Source organism: Terrapene carolina, unplaced genomic scaffold (assembly GCF_002925995.2).
Source record: "Terrapene carolina triunguis isolate 2854851 unplaced genomic scaffold, T_m_triunguis-2.0 Scaffold422, whole genome shotgun sequence".
Classification (NCBI taxonomy): domain Eukaryota; kingdom Metazoa; phylum Chordata; order Testudines; family Emydidae; genus Terrapene; species Terrapene triunguis.
The window spans coordinates 377,995-398,662 of NW_020664773.1; the positions used below are offsets into that span (position 1 = coordinate 377,995).

Consider the following 20,668-nt stretch of genomic DNA (forward strand, 5'->3'; position numbering starts at 1 on the left):
TTGGGGTGATGGCTGTAGCAACCAAGGAGCCTTAGTCATGGACCAGGACCCCAATGTACTAGGCGTTGTACAAGGACAGAAAAAAAACAGATGGCCCTTGGCACAAGGCGCTTACATTCCAAGTATCAGACAAGAGACTATAGATGGACAAACAGACTAACAGGAGTACAAGGAAACAATGAAACAGTATTGGTCAGCATGATAGGCTGTGCTCTCAGTGTCCTCTGGCCTAATCACGGTCATGTTTTTTGTAGGCATCACTACAAAAGAGTTTTGAGAAGGGATCTGACGGTGAATAATGAGGTAGCTTTGAGGGTTTTTATAGGGAGGGCCTTCCAAGCCTGAGGGGCAGCATGGGAGAAAGCATAAAGGCGCTTGTTTGAATATCGAACAGGTGGGCAGTGGAGGCTGGCATCACGCACCCATGTGTCGACAACTTGATAGCAAATGAGATAGGACAGGGAGGATGAGGATTGACCAGGAAGGCCCTGACAGTGAACACAAGCAGCGACAGAGAAGGGTGTGCCAGTGAAGGGATGCACAGAGAGGGACGCCAAAGCCAAAGCAACAGGCTAGGACAGCAGGATAATGTTGCACTACAGTTGCTTTAGCACTGAAAGGAGTCTGTGAATATTACCTCTGCCCTGGTTACCAATCACTAACCATTTCTTTGCTCCCTAAGCAGACTCTTGGACAGCACTTTGCCCACACCCAGGACTCAGAGAAATGGCTGCAGACCATAGGAACACAGATGTCATGGTGTCCACCTAACATCAGAGAAGCTGTTCCAAAAAGTCTCATTACATTCAATGTGTTAAATGAGAGAAAATGCAAACAGTGCAGCATCAGCTACTCTGTGCCATGGGACACACTGTGCAGCCTGGAGACTTAGTGTTACTGTTCCATGGAGACCAAGGCATGGGGGACAGGAACAGGTCCCTCATTTTCTCTGTTCTGGGCTAGAACCCAGCTCAGAGATGGGGAAGTCGTCCAGGTGAGGGCTTTGGCTTACGGGAGGCAGCTGCTCCCTCTGGCAGCAATGCCTTCCTGTTTCTGTGAGGGTCTCAGTTCTGGTATTGATGCTAGAAAGGCATAAGGAACAAATCAAGTTCATTCCCTATCCCCAGCACCAGACATCCATGGCCTGCCAGAACAGCAGGTCCAAACCCCCACAGTGACCTTGCCAAAGCACAGAGAAAACTCAAAATGGTAGATTGAAAATCAGCACTCTAATTGTGAGCTAAAGGAATACTGTGAGACAGCCTGAGTGATCAGATTTGTTAACCAAAATGTAGTAGGAAGAGAGCCTGAGACATAAGCCCTTGGATTAGAGGCCTGGTATGAGGCAGGATCCGCTCACAGAATGTGGCAAAAAAGGGCTGATATTGCAGAAATACACATTCCTAAGAAGTGCTAAGCACAGAGTACTTACACAAACACATCCCGATATTAAGTGGTAGCAGATCATCCTGATATCAAGGATGGTACAAAAACATTCCCCAAGGATAACAGGAACAAACTAACCCCTCCTAAAAGATAAGGTCAGGATGACAGTATGTAATAGAGATGTTTTGATCGAACCAAGACGAGCAAGGTGGTGGGTGATAACTAGCCACATCAGGGGGCAGTAACCATGTCAGAGGCAGTACTAACTTGTTTGTATCGGGATATAAAGATGTATCCCAGAGGGAGTATCTTTGTCTAGCTGAGGGGGGAATGGAAAGTCCTGCCATTCACTGAACTGCATCCCTTAACACGGGCATACATGTCTTAGTATTGTGAAAAAAAAGAACTGGGGGGCCTTCTTTATGCCAGCCAAAGTAACACCAAAGGCCCAAAATCAGGCCCTCTGACAGAGGCTCGATATACTGACAGCCCTTATAGAAGGCAGTAGAGGCCAGGGCCTGAACAAGACTAAGCTGTACAATTCCCTGCCAAATTCGGTCAAGGGTTATGACCAGAGCAGGGAGGGGGAGGGACAATGCGGAAGGCCTCAGCAACATAATAACTGCTTGTTTATGAAATATAATAACCGCTTACATGAAGAAATTGCTTCTAGTAAAGGCCAACTTCTCCTGTAGTTCCAGCTAACTGTCAAACTAGCCAATCATATATCTTCTTTGGGCGTCCTGTGATAAGCCCCTATGCCCTTAACCGTAAAACCCCGGAAAATAATATGTACCTTGACGAGAAAAAACATCCCAACTGGTGCCAAGTACCACCCAAGGCGGAAACCACCAAGAAACCCCCCACCCAATATGCACCCAATGTTCGTAAAATGATTAGGAAGGTATCGGGAAAAGGGGACAGACCCCAACTCTTATTACTCGCAAATGACGTATTATTTGTACTATGCTTGTGGTTTGAAGGAATAAAAGCAGCCTGCGTGCTGTGCTAGGTGTGGTAGTTTTCGGACTGCTACCCCAACGCGTTGGTATGTATTGCAATAAACTGGCCTCAGGCTTGAGTCTGTGAACTAAAATCAATGCGTGGTTGACTTTTCCCACGACAGTAGAGTCTGCTCGTAGAGTCTGCCAGGTGCTATTACAGTGCTTTGTCAACAATAAACCTGGCCGGGTGCCTTCGCACCTTAACGGATCTTGTGGTCATTGGGCGGTTTGCTTGAGGTCTGCTGCGTCAGCTGTCTGCGCAGAGCTGGGACAGCACACAGGGAGAACACACACGCAGCCAAACATCTAACCACACAAAGTACACAGCATTCATTCTCCAGCTATATTAGAAAAATCACCACCAAGATTTCCATACACATTTGCACAATGACCCCAGCTCTTGGTCATGTCATCACCTCCTCCTGCCAGAATCAGAGAGTGGCCCGCACAGCAGCTCCCCAATGGCAGAGCATGACAAAAAGCCTCAGAAAGTTCTTCTCTCCCAGTGTCTTGTCCATAGGGTACAGAGCCAGCCCTGTGCATGTGGAAGAGGCTGCCATCTCCCCAGGTGCTTCTACCAGATGATGCAGGGCCCTGTGGTACCAGAGGAGGACGGGGCCTGAGCCAGGTTTATCTGTAAGAGGCAGGGAAACAAGTCTCAGGGGAGAATGTAAAGGGAAGGTGGGGAAGGCAGAGAAGGCTCTGCGATTCTCACACTATGAGCTAACGAAGATCTGTGAAGTACCCAGAATGCAGATTGCATGGTAGTTATGTTTCAAGTACATCTGACTACAGGTGCAAGACACAAAGCACAGCAATCAACAACAGAACTGAAATCGTCACAAGAACTCCTAAAGAGCCTCTCAGTTGCCAACAGATCTTCACCGCTCAATACACACACAGAAAAGCCAAAGAGAGTAGATGGGTCTTATACCATGGACTGAACATCACTAAATCCAGACTCAAGGTTTGGGGACAGGGAGAATGTTCCAAAGTCCAGGAGCTCCTCCCCACCTCCTCCTATTTAGCTTCAGAACTGTGCATGATCTCAGCTGCTGCAGTGTCCATGGGGAGAGAGGTGCCTCTTGAGACCTAAACCATGAAAAAACTTTCCATGGAGGGCAACTGGGACCAGTGCAGGCTCTGGAGCACAGGCAGAACTGTGCTCTGTGGGGAACACTGTTTAAGTAGCTGCAGTTATTGCTGGAGATGCTTTACCACAACCTCCTCAACAACCTTGCCCCAACAGGGGAGATTTGGGACATGGCTAGGCAGACTGTCTGTGCCAAGGGATGGTTTCTGCAGCAGGGTCTAACTTGCTGAGAGAAGCCAGCTCCTTGCCCTCTCTTAGGAGATGACAACAGTGACATCAACACCTCTCCACTGGCTCTCACCAGCCAGGTGGGGGATTGGCTTTCACCCACTGCCTGTACATCCATTAGATATGCATTAGTCAAACAAAGTTATTGAGCCCAATACAGGAGAAGCTGCATAAAATTCTCTGACCTCTTCTGTACAGGAGGTCATCCTAGATGATCTAATAGTCCCTTCTGGCCTTACAATCTATGAATCCCCCAGCACCGCAGCTAGTATCATAGGCTGACACTCTCTAAGGTGCCACAAGGACTCCTTGTTGTTTTTGCTGATACAGACTAACACGGCTACCACTCTGAATCAAGCAGTGAAGACTGTCCCCACCACTCTTCAAGAACCAGCTGTGCCCCTGTGGAGGTAGAGAACATTGGCCTGAGCTGTTGTTAATTCAGTCTTACCCTCTGAGTCTCCAGCTCCCAAAAGTCTCAGGAACCCTGGATTTCAGGTTCACACACTTGCATTCGTTAGAGGAGACAGTGGCCACTCACTGTCCTTGTTCAAAGGCTTTGCTTCCAGAATCTTGCCTTTTCTCCGGCACTGATTTTTTCCTCTATGCCTCCCTCCAATCCTGCCACTCTGCCGCAGCTCTTGACTCCTGGAACAGCCTTCCTGTCTGGCCATCTTGTATCAGAGGTCACCCCCTCCCCAGTGCCCTCTCTGCCCTCCCCGTGCCCTCTCTAATCCATCCCACATACTACAGCTACAATACCATCCCTCTCCTGCTGCTTAGACTATGTCAGCCTTGCTCAAACCCCATCATTGGCTGCTCTTTCCTCCCACATCAAGTCCCAGCTCTTCTACTTCACCTGCACAGCTCTGCCCCCTGCTTTTCTCTCTCCTCACTATCCCTGCTACACCCCAATGCTACCTGCTCAGTGTCTCCCCACTGGCACTATCTGCTCCTGGGTCCCCCCTCAGACCCACAAGCTGTACACGCAGCTGAACAAAGCAGAGCACAGATTAACTTGCTGTAACCCTCACTCTCTCCTACTCCCCACGCCCAGCTGTTGTCATATGTTGTGGCCTTTAACAGGCTAATCTCCTCAGGGCAGGACATGGTTATTGCCTTTGAAGCACTTGGCTCACCCCAGTGCCACTGAAACAAAAGCCTGTGCTGAAAATGCAGCTTTCCTCCCCTCCCCGAGCTCCCTATGGTGCAGGCTCCCAGAAGCCCCTCTAGCTTCTGCTGGCAGCCGCTCTCCCATTTTACCCTCCACTCCCAAATCTGTATAGGTGCTGGTCCAGAGGGGCTCTTCAAGCAGCCACAGGTCCAATGAGATGAAATGGCTCCTCTGTTCCTCTGACTTCCCTAGGGAAGCTGCATCTACCACCTGCCCGCTGCAGAGGCCCCGCTCTTACCATGTCACTCTTGCTGTGGGCCCCGCTGCCTTCAGTGCTGGGGCTTCGGCTCGGCATAGGAGCCATTTGAGGGGTGGGAAGAAAACTGCAGGGCAAAGCAGAGGCACAATGTCAGGTGATCAATGGCAGTCCCCCCTCCCCCCAATCACACACACACACAACCCCCTCTGCCATTCCACACTGGGGACCTCCCCACCAAAGCCCTGCAGGGCCCTGTGCTATTCATGCCCAGAGGCTCTCACACCATCTGCTCTCCAGGAGTGAGGAAGCCTGAAACCTTGTAGTTCCCAGTGAATATATCCTTGATCCAGAGGCCACATAACCACAGGGCATGGAAAACGAGAAGCCTGGAAAACCTGCATCAGGGAGGAGACCACTGTCTTCCACTTGCAGGGAGCCCTCTTCCCCACTTGGTCCCCAGGCAAAGAGCTTCTAACTCACCTACAGACACTCTGGACAGACAGGGTTTGCTGTGGTGGCCAACGGATACAGGGTGGATGGACAGAACCCGCCAGCCTTCTTACCTGCTGGATTTCCCACATTGCCAATCGTATGGAGGGGTAGAGGCGAGGAATGGCCCGTCTGGCCACCCCAGCCTGACATGGGCTTGGCTCCGCCCACTCCTCGCCTGGGCTCAGCTGCTGCTCTTGGCATTTCTTTGATTTCATGAACCGCATGTGCTTGAGAACAGCAGTTGCTCCTGCATGCTGGATGTGGCTGACAGCAGGTGCCCCATTAAGATCAGCCTGTTCTTTTTGAGGCTGCTTCTCCCCATCTGCTGGGCATGGGGCCAGGGTGTGGAATTTCAACTCCTCATAATCAGAGTCCCCATCACCTTTCTGAAGGAAAAAGGGCAGAATTCAGAAGACACGGAGATCCACAGCTAGCTGCAGGAGTCTCCAAGTCAGCAGCCAGAAGTAAAATGCCCAGATGCAGCAGTCCCCAGGAGTGCCCAACTATGGGAGTGCCCCTGCCTCCAGAACATCAATGAGGGGCTTGGGATGCAATGCAGCTGTGAGAGCCGCTCCCCAGGATGGTAACTGGGGGGCAGGGACATAATGCACAGCTCGTAGAGATGCCCTGGGATGGCCAAGGATGCAATGGGAGCATCCCTCTTCCCCACCAAAATACTAACCTGTATTGCTGTGCCTAGCTTAGTGGTTCTCAACCTATTTACCATTATGGGCCGCATATGCAGCTCTCTATGTTTTGTGTGGGCCGCAGCCACACAATATATATACTACCTGTATGGCCTTGAGGATGTCATGTGGGCCGCAGCTGTGTGCTGACTGGGCCGTGGATCGAGAACCACTGGCCTAGCTGCTAGAGCTCCCTAGTGAATAAAGGTAGGAGGGGTCTGGGCTGCCTGACCAGCTGGTAAAGTACTGGACATTTCCTATGGGAACACAAAGCAATACTACCATCGGGACAATTCCATTAGCTCAGTGGGCACAGTCTGAGTCCTCCCACCCTTTGCCCATAAGGCACAACTGGAGTCCCCAACACTCACCTGCTCACAGGGCACAGTCAATGTCTCCATGAAGGGCTGGATTCCCACAGTTTGATGGTATTGGACCAGCGCGGTGAGCGAGGTGTGAGCTCGGTCCTCCCCCAGGATCACGTAGCGTGCATTGGGCTGCATCTCAATCATGTAATGTCTGCAGCGGCTCTCACCCCTACAGAACCAGACAGACTCACTGCTCTGGGCCCCAGAACCTCTCCAGGCCTTTCTTAGCAGCAGCATCTGCATTAGAGATGTGCCTAGAAGCCCGAGCTGAGATCAAGGCCCTACTGCTCTGGGTGCTGCTTAGACACTAGTGAGAGATTGTCCCTGCCCTGGATTTACACTAAACAAACCAATGCTGGGAGGGGAAACAGAGGCACAGAGAGGGGAAGTGACTTCCCCAAGGTCACAGCAGGGAGGTGACAGAGCCAGGAACAGAATCCGGGTCTCCCAACTCCCAGTCCACAGCATGAGATATGGTAACACAACATTTTGATTAAAAAAACCCAGAATGGTACAAAATCAACAGGGCACACATTAAATGTATTAAAAACTGGCTGACAGGTCTCAGAATGTACCTGTAAACAAGGGAAATCTGAGACTTGGAAGAAGAAAGAGGTGTAGGAAGGAAAGAGAAGGGAAGCCAAGGTAAGAGAGACAGTCATGTGGTATTCTGTCAGTTTTCTCTTGGACGAAATTGGCAAGAACCTGAGTAGAGAGAGAAGCAGAGGCACAAGTACGGGAGAGTTTGAAGAATGAGTCAAAAGTGGTGGAAAGATGGCTGGAATTTTGGGCTTGGGACTCAATTAACTTGGAGATGTAGAATTGTTTAGCTAGGAAGATGGCAGAACTGAAAGAGGAAAGAATGAATTTGTAATTGATGAAGTCAGCCTGGTCATGGGATTTCCACCAAAGACACTTCGCTGCATGAGAACAGGAACAGAAGGAGCAGATGTTGGGACCATGTTATGATCATCTAGTCTGACCTCTTGTACAACACAAGCCTGAGAACCTCACCCAGTGATTCATCTATCCAGCAAAGAGCTTCTGGGTGAGCTACAGCACAATCTTTTAAAAGAGAGTGTCTTAATTTAAAGACTCCAACTGATGGAGGATCTGTCACATCCTTAGGTAAATTGTTACAATAGTTAATCATCTTCACTGGTAAACAACTGCACCTTATTTCCAGTCTGAGGGTATGTCTACACTACGGGATTAATCCAAATTTAGATAATTCAAATTTGGGAAACAGGTTGTATAAATTCGATTGTGCGCGGCCACACTAAGCACATTAATTCGGTTTTTAACCACATTAATTCGGTGGTGTGCGGCCACACTAACCCTAATTCGAATTAACAAAATCGATTTAGGCGCTACTCCGCTCGTCGAGGTGGAGTACAGAAATCGATTTTAAGTGCCCTTTAATTCGAATTAACTGGCTCTGTAGTGTGGACGGGTGAAGGGTTAATTCGGATTAACGCAGCTAAATCCGAATTAAAGTCGTAGTGTAGACCAGGCCTGAATTTAGCTTCCAGGAACATGTTATCCCTTTGTCTGCTAGATAGAAAAGCCCACCGTGCCACTGGCAGACCAGATACCAGCTCATGCCAAGGCCCCTAGGCCTCACTGAACACTGACAAAAGCATAGCTGGAAACCAGTCTGGCTCACCTGTGTGTTGCATTGTTAAAATTGGGCAGGGGGAACAAAGCAGAAGCCCAAGGGCTTCAGCCCCAGGCAGGGGGCCTGAGCCTAAGTCTCAGCATCCCAGGCTGAAGCAATCGGCTTTGGCCCCGGGCGGTGGGGCTCAGGCTTTGGCCCCGGGCCCCAGCAAGTCTAAGCCAGCCCCATTAAAATGGGGTCACGGCCCATTTTGGGGTCCTGACCCACAGTTTGAGAACTGCTGCTGTAAGGCATTTGATTTGGCACCATACAATGTTTTTATTACAAAACTAGAAGGATATCAAATAGGGCTGCCAATTAATCGCAGTTAACTTAATTGCACTGTTAAACAATAGAATACCCAACTGAAATTTATTAAATATTTTTGATGTTTTTCTACATTTTCAAATATCGATTTCAATTACAACACAGAATACAAAGGTTTCAGAGTAGCAGCCGTGTTAGTCTGTATCCGCAAAAATAACAGGAGTACTTGTGGCACCTTAGAGACTAACAAATTTATTAGAGCATAAGCTTTCGTGGGCTACAACCCACTTCTTCGGATGCATATAGAGTGAAATATATTGAGGAGATATATATACACACATACAGAGAGCATGAACAGGTGGGAGTTGTCTTACCAACTCTGAGAGGCCAATTAAGTAAGAGAAAAAAAACTTTTGAAGTGATAATCAAGATAGCCCAGTACAGACAGTTTGATAAGAAGCAAGTGTGAGAATACTTACAAGGGGAGATAGATTCAATGTTTGTAATGGCTCAGCCATTCCCAGTCCTTATTCAATCCTGAGCTGATTGTGTCTAGTTTGCATATCAATTCCAGCTCAGCAGTCTCTCGTTGGAGTCTGTTTTTGAAGTTTTTCTGTTTTAAGATAGCCACCTGCAGGTCTGTCAAAGAATGGCCAGACAGGTTAAAGTGTTCTCCCACTGGTTTTTGAGTATTATGATTCCTGATGTCAGATTTGTGTCCATTAATTCTTTTGCGTAGAGACTGTCCGGTTTGGCCAATGTACATGGCAGAGGGGCATTGCTGGCACATGATGGCATATATCACATTGGTAGATGTGCAGGTGAACAAGCCCCTGATGGTATGGCTGATGTGATTAGGCCCTATGATGGTGTCACTTGAATAGATATGTGGACAGAGTTGGCATCGGGCTTTGTTACAATGATAGGTTCCTGGGTCAGTGTTTTTGTTCAGTGATGTGTGGTTGCTGGTGAGTATTTGCTTTAGGTTGGGGGGTTGTCTGTAAGCGAGGACAGGTCTGTCTCCCAAGATCTGTGAGAGTAAAGGATCATCTTTCAGGATAGGTTGTAGATCTCTGATGATGCGCTGGAGAGGTTTTAGTTGGGGGCTGAAGGTGACAGCTAGTGGTGTTCTGTTATTTTCTTTGTTGGCCCTGTCTTGTAGGAGGTGACTTCTGGGTACTCGTCTGGCTCTGTCAATCTGTTTTTTCACTTCAGCAGGTGGGTATTGTAGTTTTAAGAATGCTTGATAGAGATCTTGTAGGTGCTTGTCTCTATCTGAGGGATTGGAGCAAATACGGTTATATCTTAGAGCTTGGCTGTAGACAATGGATCGTGTGGTGTGTCCTGGATGGAAGCTGGAGGCATGTAGGTAAGTGTAGCGGTCAGTAGGTTTCCGGTACAGGGTGGTATTTATGTGACCATCGCTTATTAGCACAGTAGTGTCCAGGAAATGGACCGCTTGTGTGGATTGATCTAGGCTGAGGTTGATGGTGGGATGGAAATTATTGAAATCATGGTGGAATTCCTCAAGGGCTTCTTTTCCATGGGTCCAGATGATGAAGAGGTCATCAATGTAGCGCAAGTAGAGTAGGGGCGTTAGGGGACGAGAGCTAAGGAAGCGTTGTTCTAAGTCAGCCATAAAAATGTTGGCATACTGTGGGGCCATGCGGGTACCCATAGCAGTGCCGCTGAATACACAGAATACAAAGTGTACAGTGCTCACTTTATATTATTTTTGATTACATATATTTGCACTTAAAAATGATAATCAAAAGTAGTACACCTCTACCCTGATATAACGCGACCCGATATAACGCGGTAAAGCAGCGGGGAGCCCCGGGCCCTTTAAATCCCTGCCCGAGCCCCACTGCCGGAGCTCCGGCAGTGATTTAAAGGGCCAGAGGCTCCGGCTGCTGCAGGGAGCCCTGGGCTCTTTAAATCCCCACCCGACCCCACTGCCGGAGTTCCGGTGGTGATTTAAAGGGCCTGGGGCTCCCTGCAGCGGCTGGAGCACCAGGCCCTTTAAATCACCGCTGGGGAAGCCAGCCCAGTCCGGCCCGCCAGACCGGACCCAATATAACGTGGTCTCACCTATAAGGCGGTGAGATTTTTTGGCTCCCGAGGACCGTGTTATATTGGGGTAGAGGTGTATTTTTCAATTCACCTCCTACAAGTACTGTAGTGCAATCTCTATTATGAAAGTGCAACTTCAAATGTAGTTTTTTTGTTACATATCTGCACTCAAAAACAAAACAATGTAAAACTTTAGAGCCTACAAGTCCACTCAGTCCTACTTCTCGTTCAGCCAATTGCGAAGAGAATTTATGGGAGATGATGCTGCCCACTTCTTAAGTACGTCACCTGAAAGTGAGAACAGGCTTTCGCATGGCACTGTTGTAGCTAGCGTCGCAAGACATTTACGTTCCAGATGTGCTAAAGATTCATATGCTTCTTCATGCTTCGGCCATCATTCCAGAGGACATGCTTCCATGCTGATGACGCTCGTTAAAAAAATTATGTGTTAATTAAATTTATGACTGAACTCCTTGAGGGAAAATTGCATGCCTACTGTTCTGTTTTACCCACATTCTGCCATATATTTCATGTTATAGCAGTCTCGGATGATGACCTAGCACAGGTTGTTCGTTTTAAGAACACTTTCACTGCAAATTTGACAAAATGCAAAGAAGATACAAATGTGAAATTTCTAAAGATAGCTACAGCCCTCAACCCAAGATTGAAGAATCTGAAGGGCCTTTCAAAATCTGAGAGAGACGGGGTGTGGCCCATGCTTTCAGAAGTCTTAAAAGAGCAACATTCTGATGCGGAAACTACAGAACCCAAACCACCAAAAAAGAAAATCAACCTTCTGCTGGTGGCATCTGACTTAGATGATGAAAATGAACATGCATCAGTCCGCACTGCTCTGGATTGTTATCAAGCAGAACCCGTCATCTGCATGGACGCATGTCCTCTGGAATGGTGGTTGAAGCATCAAGGGACATATGAATCTTTAGCGCATCTGACATGTAAATATCTTGTGACGTCGGTGTGACGTTGCACTCTACATGATTTTATGAAAGTATGCTGATGTGTGAATATAATGTAACAAATATGCTTCATGCAAAAGGTATCTTGTAAGGTATCATTACAAATCTTATACTCTACTGAGTGTGGTCATCCTATTTGTATAAATGTATCACTCTTGAATCTGAAACTAGAAATATAACTCTGAGGGCCTATTGTAATTATGCAAAATGTGGGCCATTAATGGTGGTTTGGAATCTTGATGGCTCCCATCAACCAGGACAATTGTCTGTAGATGGCTCTGTTTTACTTGTAAGTCTTCCTGTATACATGTGTACTGGCAAGTGGGTAATGAAGTCTTACAGTGACGTGATCATGTCACCTGAACTGGAATCCATCTTTAACCTGGTGCTTTTCTATTTAGAAGGGGTGGGGACTGAGAGAGACAAAAGATTCCCACCTTGTGCCAAATCTATATAAGGGGTAGAACAGAACAAAGGGGGCTGCAATCATGAGAAATCCTCTAGCTACCACCGGAGCTGGAACAAAGACTGTACCAGGAGAAAGGATTGTGCCCAGACTAGGAAGGCGTCCAGTCTGTGATAGAATCATAGACTATCAGGGTTGGAAGGGACCTCAGGAAGTGTCTAGTCCAACCCCCTGCTCAAAGCAGGACCAATTCCCAACTAAATCATCCCAGCCAGGGCTTTGTCAAGCCTGACCTTAAAAACCTCTAAGGAAGGAGATTCCACCACCTCCCAAGGTAACCTATTCCAGTGCTTCACCACCCTCCTAGTGAAAAAGTTTTTCCTAATATCCAACCTAAACCTCCCCAACTGCAACTTGAGACCATTACTCCTTGCTTATTGAAACATCTCTGAGGGTGAGATTTTAATCTGTATTCAGCTTTCTTACTGTATTAGGCATAGACTTGCGTGTTTTATTTTATTTTGTTTGGTAATTCACTTTGTTTTGTCTGTTACTACTTGGAACCACTTAAATCCTACTTTCTGTATTTAATAAAATCACTTTTTAACTTATTAATTAACCCAGAGTACGTATTATTATTAATATTAATCTCTCTATCAGTGTTATAGAGGGTGAACAATTTATGAGTTTACCCTGTATAAGCTTTATACAGGGTAAAACTGATTTATTTGGGGTTTGGACCCCATTGGGAGTTGGGCATCTGAGTGTTAAAGATAGGAACACTTCTTAAGCTGCTTTCAATTAAGTCTGCAGCTTTGGGGCACGTGGTTCAGACCCTGGGTCTGTGCTGGAGCAGACTGGTGGGTCTGGCTCAACAAGACAGGGTGCTGGAGTCCCAAGCTGGCAGGGAAAGCAGGGGCAGAAGTAGTCTTGGCACATCAGTTGGCAGCCCCAAAGGGGTTTCTGTGATCCAGCCCATCACAGTTGGCTACAACAGTGCCATGCGAATGCCTGTTCTCACTTTCTGGTGACACTGTAAATAAGAAGAGGGCAGCATTATGTCCTGTAAATGTAAACAAACTTGTCTGTCTGAGTGATTGGCTGAATGAGAAGTAGGACTGAGTGGACTTGTAGGCGCTCAAGTTTTACAAAATGTTTTATTTTTGAATGCAGGTTGTTGTTTTTTTACATAATTCTACATTTGTAAGTTTAACTTTCATGATGAAGAGGAGAGAGGAGACAGGAAGACCTTTCATTCTGTCCACCACTGCCATGAATAACTGGAAGGACCTTCAGAATGGTTTCGTTCTCTCGATATAGAAGGCTAGCGCTCTGCAGACATCCAGTGAGTGAAGTCTCTGCTCCCTGGTGATGGAATGCGGCTTAGGGTAGAATATAGGGAGGAAGATGTCCTGGTTGATATGAAATTGAGACACACCCTTTGAGAGAAAAGCCAGGTGAGGCCTGAGTTGAACCTTGTCCTTACGGAATACAGTGTAAGGGGGCTCTGATGTTAGGGCCCTGAGCTCTCACACCCTCCTAGCTGAGGTTATCGCTACCAGAAACACCACGTTGAATGAGAGAGAGAGAGAGAGATGGGAGCACATCGCCAAGGGCTCAAATGGCAATCCCGTAAATCTGGAAAGGACCAGATTGAGGTCCCAAGCTGGGATAGGCTGTCGGATCTGCGGGTATAGTCTGTTGAGACCTTTAAGGAAACGGCTGACCATCGGATTCGCAAAGACCGAGCAGCCCTCTGCGCCTGGGTGGAAAGCAGAGATGGCGGCCAAGTGAACCCTTACTGACGACATGGACACCTCCTGCTGCTTTAAGATGGAGAAGATCATAGAATCATAGAATCATAGAATATCAGGGTTGGAAGGGACCTCAAGAGGTCATCTAGTCCAACCCCCTGCTCAAAGCAGGACCAATTCCCAACTAAATCATCCCAGCCAGGGCTTTGTCAAGCCGGGCCTTAAAAACCTCCAAGGAAGGAGACTCCACCACCTCCCTAGGTAACGCATTCCAGTGCTTCACCACCCTCCTAGTGAAATAGTGTTTCCTAATATCCAACCTGGACCTCCCCCACTGCAACTTGAGACCATTACTCCTTGTTCTGTCATCTGCCACCACTGAGAACAGCCGAGCTCCATCCTATTTGGAACCCCCCTTCAGGTAGTTGAAGGCTGCTATCAAATCCCCCCTCATTCTTCTCTTCTGGAGACTAAACAATCCCAGTTCCCTCAGCCTCTCCTCATAAGTCATGCGCTCCAGACCCCTAATCATTTTTCTTGCCCTCCGCTGGACTCTTTCCAATTTTTCCACATCCTTCTTGTAGTGTGGGGCCCAAAACTGGACACAGTATTCCAGATGAGGCCTCACTAATGTCGAATAAAGGGGAACGATCACGTTCCTCGATCTGCTGGCAATGCCCCTACTTATACAGCCCAAAATGCCGTTAGCCTTCTTGGCAACAAGAGCACACTGTTGACTCATACCCAGCTTCTCGTCCACTGTGACCCCTAGGTCCTTTTCTGCAGAACTGCTACCTAGCCATTCGGTCCCTAGTCTGTAGCAGTGCATGGGATTCTTCCAAGGATAAGTGCAGAGTCCTGCACTTAGGATGTTGAACCTCATCAGGTTTTTTTTGGCCCAATCCTCTAATTTGTCTAGGTCCCTCTGTATCCGATCCCTACCCTCTAGTGTATCTACCACGCCTCCTAGTTTAGTGTCATCTGCAAACTTGCTGAGAGTGCAGTCCACACCATCCTCCAGATCATTAATAAAGATATTAAACAAAACCGGCCCCAGGACCGACCCTTGGGGCACTCCGCTTAAAACCGGCTGCCAACTAGACATGGAGCCATTGATCACTACCCGTTGAGCCCGACGATCTAGCCAGCTTTCTATCCACCTTACAGTCCATTCATCCAGCCCATACTTCTTTAACTTGGCGGCAAGAATACTGTGGGAGACCGTATCAAAAGCTTTGCTAAAGTCAAGGAATAACACATCCACTGCTTTCCCCTCATCCACAGAGCCAGTTATCTCATCATAGAAGGCAATTAGGTTAGTCAGGCATGACTTACCCTTGGTGAATCCATGCTGACTGTTCCTGATCACTTTCCTCTCCTCTAAGTGTTTCATAATTGATTCCTTGAGGACCTGTTCCATGATTTTTCCAGGGACTGAGGTTAGGCTGACTGGCCTGTAGTTCCCCGGATCCTCCTTCTTCCCTTTTTTAAAGATGGGCACTACATTAGCCTTTTTCCAGTCATCCGGGACCTCCCCCGATCGCCATGAGTTTTCAAAAATAATGGCTAATGGCTCTGCAATCTCATCCGCCAACTCCTTTAGCACCCTCGGATGCAGCGCATCCGGCCCCATGGACTTGTGCACGTCTAGTTTTTCTAAATAGTCCCGAACCACTTCTTTCTCCACATAGGGCTGGTCACCTTCTCCCCATATTGTGTTGCCCAGTGCAGCAGTCTGGGAGCTGACCTTGTTCGTGAAGACAGAGGCAAAAAAAGCATTGAGTACATTAGCTTTTTCCACATCCTCGGTCACTAGGTTGCCTCCCTCATTCAGTAAGGGGCCCACACTTTCCTTGACTTTCCTCTTGTTGCTAACATACCTGAAGAAACCCTTCTTGTTACTCTTAACATCTCTTGCTAGCTGCAACTCCAAGTGTGATTTGGCCTTCCTGATTTCATTCCTGCATGCCTGAGCAATAGTTTTATACTCCTCCCTGGTCATTTGTCCAATCTTCCATTTCTTGTAAGCTTCTTTTTTGCGTTTAAGATCAGCAAGGATTTCACTGTTTAGCCAAGCTGGTCGCCTGCCATATTTACTATTCTTTCTACACATTGGGATGGTTTGTTCCTGCAACCGCAATAAGGATTCTTTAAAATACAGCCAGCTCTCCTGGACCCCTTTGCCCTTCATGTTATTCTCCCAGGGGATCCTGGTGATAGTCCGGTGTAAGTGGCACCGAGGTGAGTGTCGGGGACAAGAGGTGCTGCTCCGACCAGATTGAAAATCTCTTCCACTTGGCAAGGTAGGTAGCTCTTATGGAAGGTTTTCTGCTGCCAAGGAGAACTTGTCTGGCTTGATCAGAGCAGGAGAGCTCCCCTGCATTCAGCCATGGAGCTTCCACGCTATGAGGTGGAGCGACTCGAGGTTTGGATGTTGGAGGCTGCCATGATCCTGCATTATTAGGTCTGGGAAGAGTGGCAGGGTGACCGGGGTTTCCACGGACATTTCCAGGAGTGATGTGTACCAGTGCTGGCGGGGCCACGCTGGAGTTATCAATATCACCAAAGCTTGGTCCCTGTGAATCTTGAGGAGCACCTTGTGAACGAGAGGGACAGGTGGGAACGCATATAGGAGGAGGAACGCGTCTGCGATGGAGCCCGGGCTGTGACTCAGGAAGGAGCAGAATCGCTGACACTTCCTGTTGTGTCACGTAGCGAACAGGTCTATTTGGGGAAAGCCCCACTGATGGAAAATTGATTTTACTACTTCTGGGCGAAGGGACCACTTGTGGCCGTGAAACGACCTGCTGAGATGGTCCGCCAGCTCGTTCTGTATTCCAGGGAGGTACGATGCTTGCAGGTGTATCGAGTGCTCTACACAGAAGTCCCACAGCATGAGGGCTTCCTGGCACAGGAGAGAGGAGCATGCACCCCCGTTTGTGGATGTAAAACATTGCCGTGGTGTTGTCTGTCAGGACTGATACACATCTCCCTTCTAGGTGGACTCTGAAAGTCTGGCATGCCAGGCACGCCGCTCTCAGCTCCCTGACTTTGATGTGTAGAGCGAGATCCACCTGAGACCAGAGGCCTTGTGTTCTGAGATCTCCCAAATGTGCCCCCCAGCCCAAGTCTGACGCGTCTGTCACTAAGGAGAGGGATGGCTGAGGGCTGGTGAAGGGGATCTCTGGATCTACTATCTGTGGGTCGAGCCACCACAGGAGGGAGTTGAGTACCAGGTGACGCAGGGTTATAATCCTGTCCAAACTGTCCCGGACTGGCCAATATACTGACGCTAGCCACTACTGAAGTAGTCGAAGTCTGAGTCTAGCATGCTGTACTACATAGGTACAAGCCGCCAGGTGTCCCAGGAGCTTCAGGCAATTCCTTGCTGTGGTGTAGGGGAACTGCCTGAGACCCCGTATGATGTTGCCCAGGAACCGAAACCTCGCTTCCGGGAGGTATGCCCTCGCTTGTATCGAGTCCAGTACTGCCCCTATAAACTCTATCCTCTGAACAGGGGACAGCGTTGATTTCCCTTTGTTTAGAAGGAGACCCAGTTCGACATTGCTTGCGCAGAGATGAAGGACGGCAAAGACACTGATGCGGACCTGGACCTTGGTCCTTGGATTTGTCCCTGGCTCTGATGATATGCCCAGGGTGTCCAGAAGGTTGCCACTACAGTGGCCAAAGCGCCAGATAGGGCTGGCAGTCACAGCAGGACCTGGAGCTTCTGCTCCTGGTCCTATCGGAGCGGTAGGATTGCGCCTCCGGGGTCTCCAAGAAGGACCACCATGGAGGAGTGGTACTCTGCGGTGCCGGCGAGCGGTGCTGAGAAAGAGGGGACTGGTACGGCTCCCCCACTTGGGTGGACCGTGCCAGGGAGAGGGGCGCTGGAGATGGAGATCGGTGCACCATCATCGCCGGCTTGCCCCTTGATGGGAACGGGGGCCGGGCAGTCACCAGCGACTTGTCTTTCCTTTGTGGGGAGGATGGCGCCATGAGGCATATAAGGTCTTGAGCCGCCTCAAACACCTCTGGCATTGAGGGGAGCTGGAGCTGTCCACCAGGACGATCTGGAGAGCAATGAGGGTTCGGACTCGAGTGTACCCGGGGGGGAGGGAGAGGGGAGGGGAGGCAGGAGTTGACGAGACCCTAGGAGGCGGAGGAGCCGAGACCCGAATCGGGTCTCCCTGCTGCAGGCTCCTTGGGCTTGGAGGGGGAGAGCGACTCCTCTCCGGCCTTTTCTTTTTCTGGGGCACCGGGGACTGAGACTGGTGCCTGACAGAAGACCGTCTATGGGTGGAGCCATGGCAGTGCAGTGACTCCCTGGAGTCCTTCCTCGGTACCAGCTCATGCACCGTCGGTGCTGGAGCACTGCGCACCGACGAGGAGGTGCTGGGTGTGGGTTCTGCCGACCCCGGGTCGGATTGCGGTCGGAGTGCTGCCTCCATTAGAAGGATCTTGAGTCTTTGATCTCGGTCTTTCAAGGTCATAGGGTGGAATCCTTTGCAAATTCTGCACTTCTCCTTCTGGTGGCTCTCTCCGAGGCACCGCAGACAGGAAGAGTGCGCGTCGCTCTTAGGCATAAACTTTCCACAGTCCTCATAGAACTTGAACCCTGGGGACCGGGGCATACCCCGGAACCGGGGAAACGTTGTTGGGGGGGACCCCCAAAAGAAAACTTAAGTGCTACTAGAACTATCAAATATTAACTATTAACTAACTAACACTAGAAGCTATAAACATGAAGAGTGGACACTGCCCAAACGCGCTTGCAAAGCAAGACAACAGTTTGTTCCAGCTAGCCGTCACCGGCGGTAAGAAAGAACTAAGGGGGTGGCGGGTCGGCAGGGCCCTATATTGGGCATCAGGAAGGCACGACTCCAGGGGGCGCCCAGGCCAACCCTACGGATGCTTCTAAGGGAAAAGTCTTCTGGCTGGCGCGCACACACCTGATTGGAATTGACATGAACAAGCACTCGAAGAAGCTAGGTTCTTTTTGCTGCTTGGACTCTCAGGGTATGTCTACACTGCAATTAAAACCCACGGTTGGCCCATGCACACTGACTCGGGCTCAAGCTAAGGGTCTGTTTAATTGTGGTGTAGACATCTGGGCTCAGGCTGGAGCTAGGCTGCAGGACCCTGAGAGTTGGAGAGTCCCAGAGATTGGGCTGCAGCCCGAGCCCGAACATCTACACCGCAGTTAAACAGACCCTTAGCCTGAGCCCCGCAAACCCTAGTCCACTGGCACGGGCCAGTCACGGGTGTCTAATTGCAGTGTAGACATACAGTAACTCCTCACTTAACATCGTCCCGGTTAATGTTTCATTGTTACATCACTGATCTATTAGAGAACATGCTTGTTTAAAGTTGCGCAATGCTCCCTTATAACGTTGTTTGGCAGCCGACTGCTTTGTCCACTGCTTGCAGTAAGAGCAGCCCGTTGGAGCTAGCTGGTGGGGGCTTGGGACCAGGGTGGGTCGGCAGTCCCCCATTACCTCCCCTAAGTTCCCTGTGCGGCAGCCACCCAGCAGGCTATCAATTGCCGGGCAGTTCAGCTGTCCCTCCCCGCACTGCTGTGAGCTGCTCCAGCCCTCTGCCTTGGAGCTGCTCCTGGGAGCCTCCTGCTTGCTGTGCAGGGGGTGGGGAAGAGGGGTGCTAATGTCAGGGTGTCCCTTGCCCCACTCCTGTACCCCATCTCCACAGAGGTGGGGGGGACAAGACAGGGCTCAGGATGAAGGGAGCTTGCTGGCAGCAGCTGCTCTCTCAACTTGCTGATCTACTTAAAAAGGCAGTGTACTTAGAGTGGGTCAGCATACTTAAAGGGGCAATGCGCATCTCTCTCTCGCTCACACACACACATGCACCCCACACTTTGGAAAGTAGGAGGGAGTGGTGCACTCCAGTGGGATAGCGTGGCTTCATCATCACGTTCAGTTTCTGCAGTGAACATTTGCAGCTACTGCCATGCGTCTATTGTGTCTCCTCCCTCCATTCATGCTGCCTTATAGAGTGTGAGACTACATTAACAACGTGTTAACCCTTGAGGGCTCAGCCGAGTGCTAGTTCATCATTTAGCAGCAAGGCATTCCCTGGGAAATGTCTCACCCTCTGACTCCACCACCTCAACCAAGCTTCACAATCATCATTGCTATGTAAACTATTAACTTGTTTGTTTAAAACTTATAGTGTGTGTGTGTGCGCGTATATATATGTGAAAAAATTTTGTATGGTGAAAAAATTTTCCCTGGAACCTAACACCTCCCTAAGCTTTCGTGGACTAAAACCCACTTCATCAGATACATGCAGTGGAAAATACAGTAGGAAGATATATAGACACAGAGGACATGAAAAAAATGGGTGCTGCCATACTAACTATAACGAGAGTAATCCGTTAAGGTGGGCGATTATCAGCAAGAGAAAAAAAAATTTGCACTGATAATCACGATGGCCCATGTCCAACAGTTGACAAGAAGGTGTGAGTAACAGTAGGGGGAAAACAGCATGGGGAAATAGGTTTTACTTTGTGTAATGACCCATCCACTCCCAGTCTTTATTCAAGCCTAATTTAATGGTGTCCAGTTTGCAAATTAATTCCAATTCTGCAGTTTCTCGCTGGAGTCTGTTTATGAAGATTTTTTTGTTGGAGTATTGCAACTTTGAGGTCTGTAATCGAGTGACCAGGGAGGTTGAAGTGTTCTCCGACTGGTTTTTGAATGTTATAATTCTTGACGTCTGATTTGTGTCCATTTATTCTTTTGCATAGAGAAACTTTAAAAACAGACTCCAACAAGAAACTGCAGAATTGGAATTAATTTGCAAACTGGACACCATTAAATTAGGCTTGAATAAAGACTGGGAGTGGATGGGTCATTACACAAAGTAAAACCTATTTCCCCATGCT

General features: G+C 48.8%; 1 protein-coding gene across 1 annotated transcript in view; it reads right to left on the reverse strand.

The window, feature by feature from the left end:
- Positions 1 to 2,562: 2,562 nt before the first annotated feature.
- LOC112111355 (myosin-IIIb-like) overlaps positions 2,563 to 20,668 on the reverse strand; it is a 91,019-nt gene continuing 72,913 nt past the window's right edge. The window contains exons 14-17 of the mRNA XM_026658267.1: positions 6,634 to 6,799; positions 5,648 to 5,962; positions 5,124 to 5,208; positions 2,563 to 3,024 (exon numbers count right to left, since the gene is read on the reverse strand). Coding sequence (XP_026514052.1) covers positions 5,155 to 5,208; positions 5,648 to 5,962; positions 6,634 to 6,799 — 535 coding nt within the window. The 3' untranslated portion in view covers positions 2,563 to 3,024; positions 5,124 to 5,154. The remainder of the gene's footprint in view (positions 3,025 to 5,123; positions 5,209 to 5,647; positions 5,963 to 6,633; positions 6,800 to 20,668) is intronic.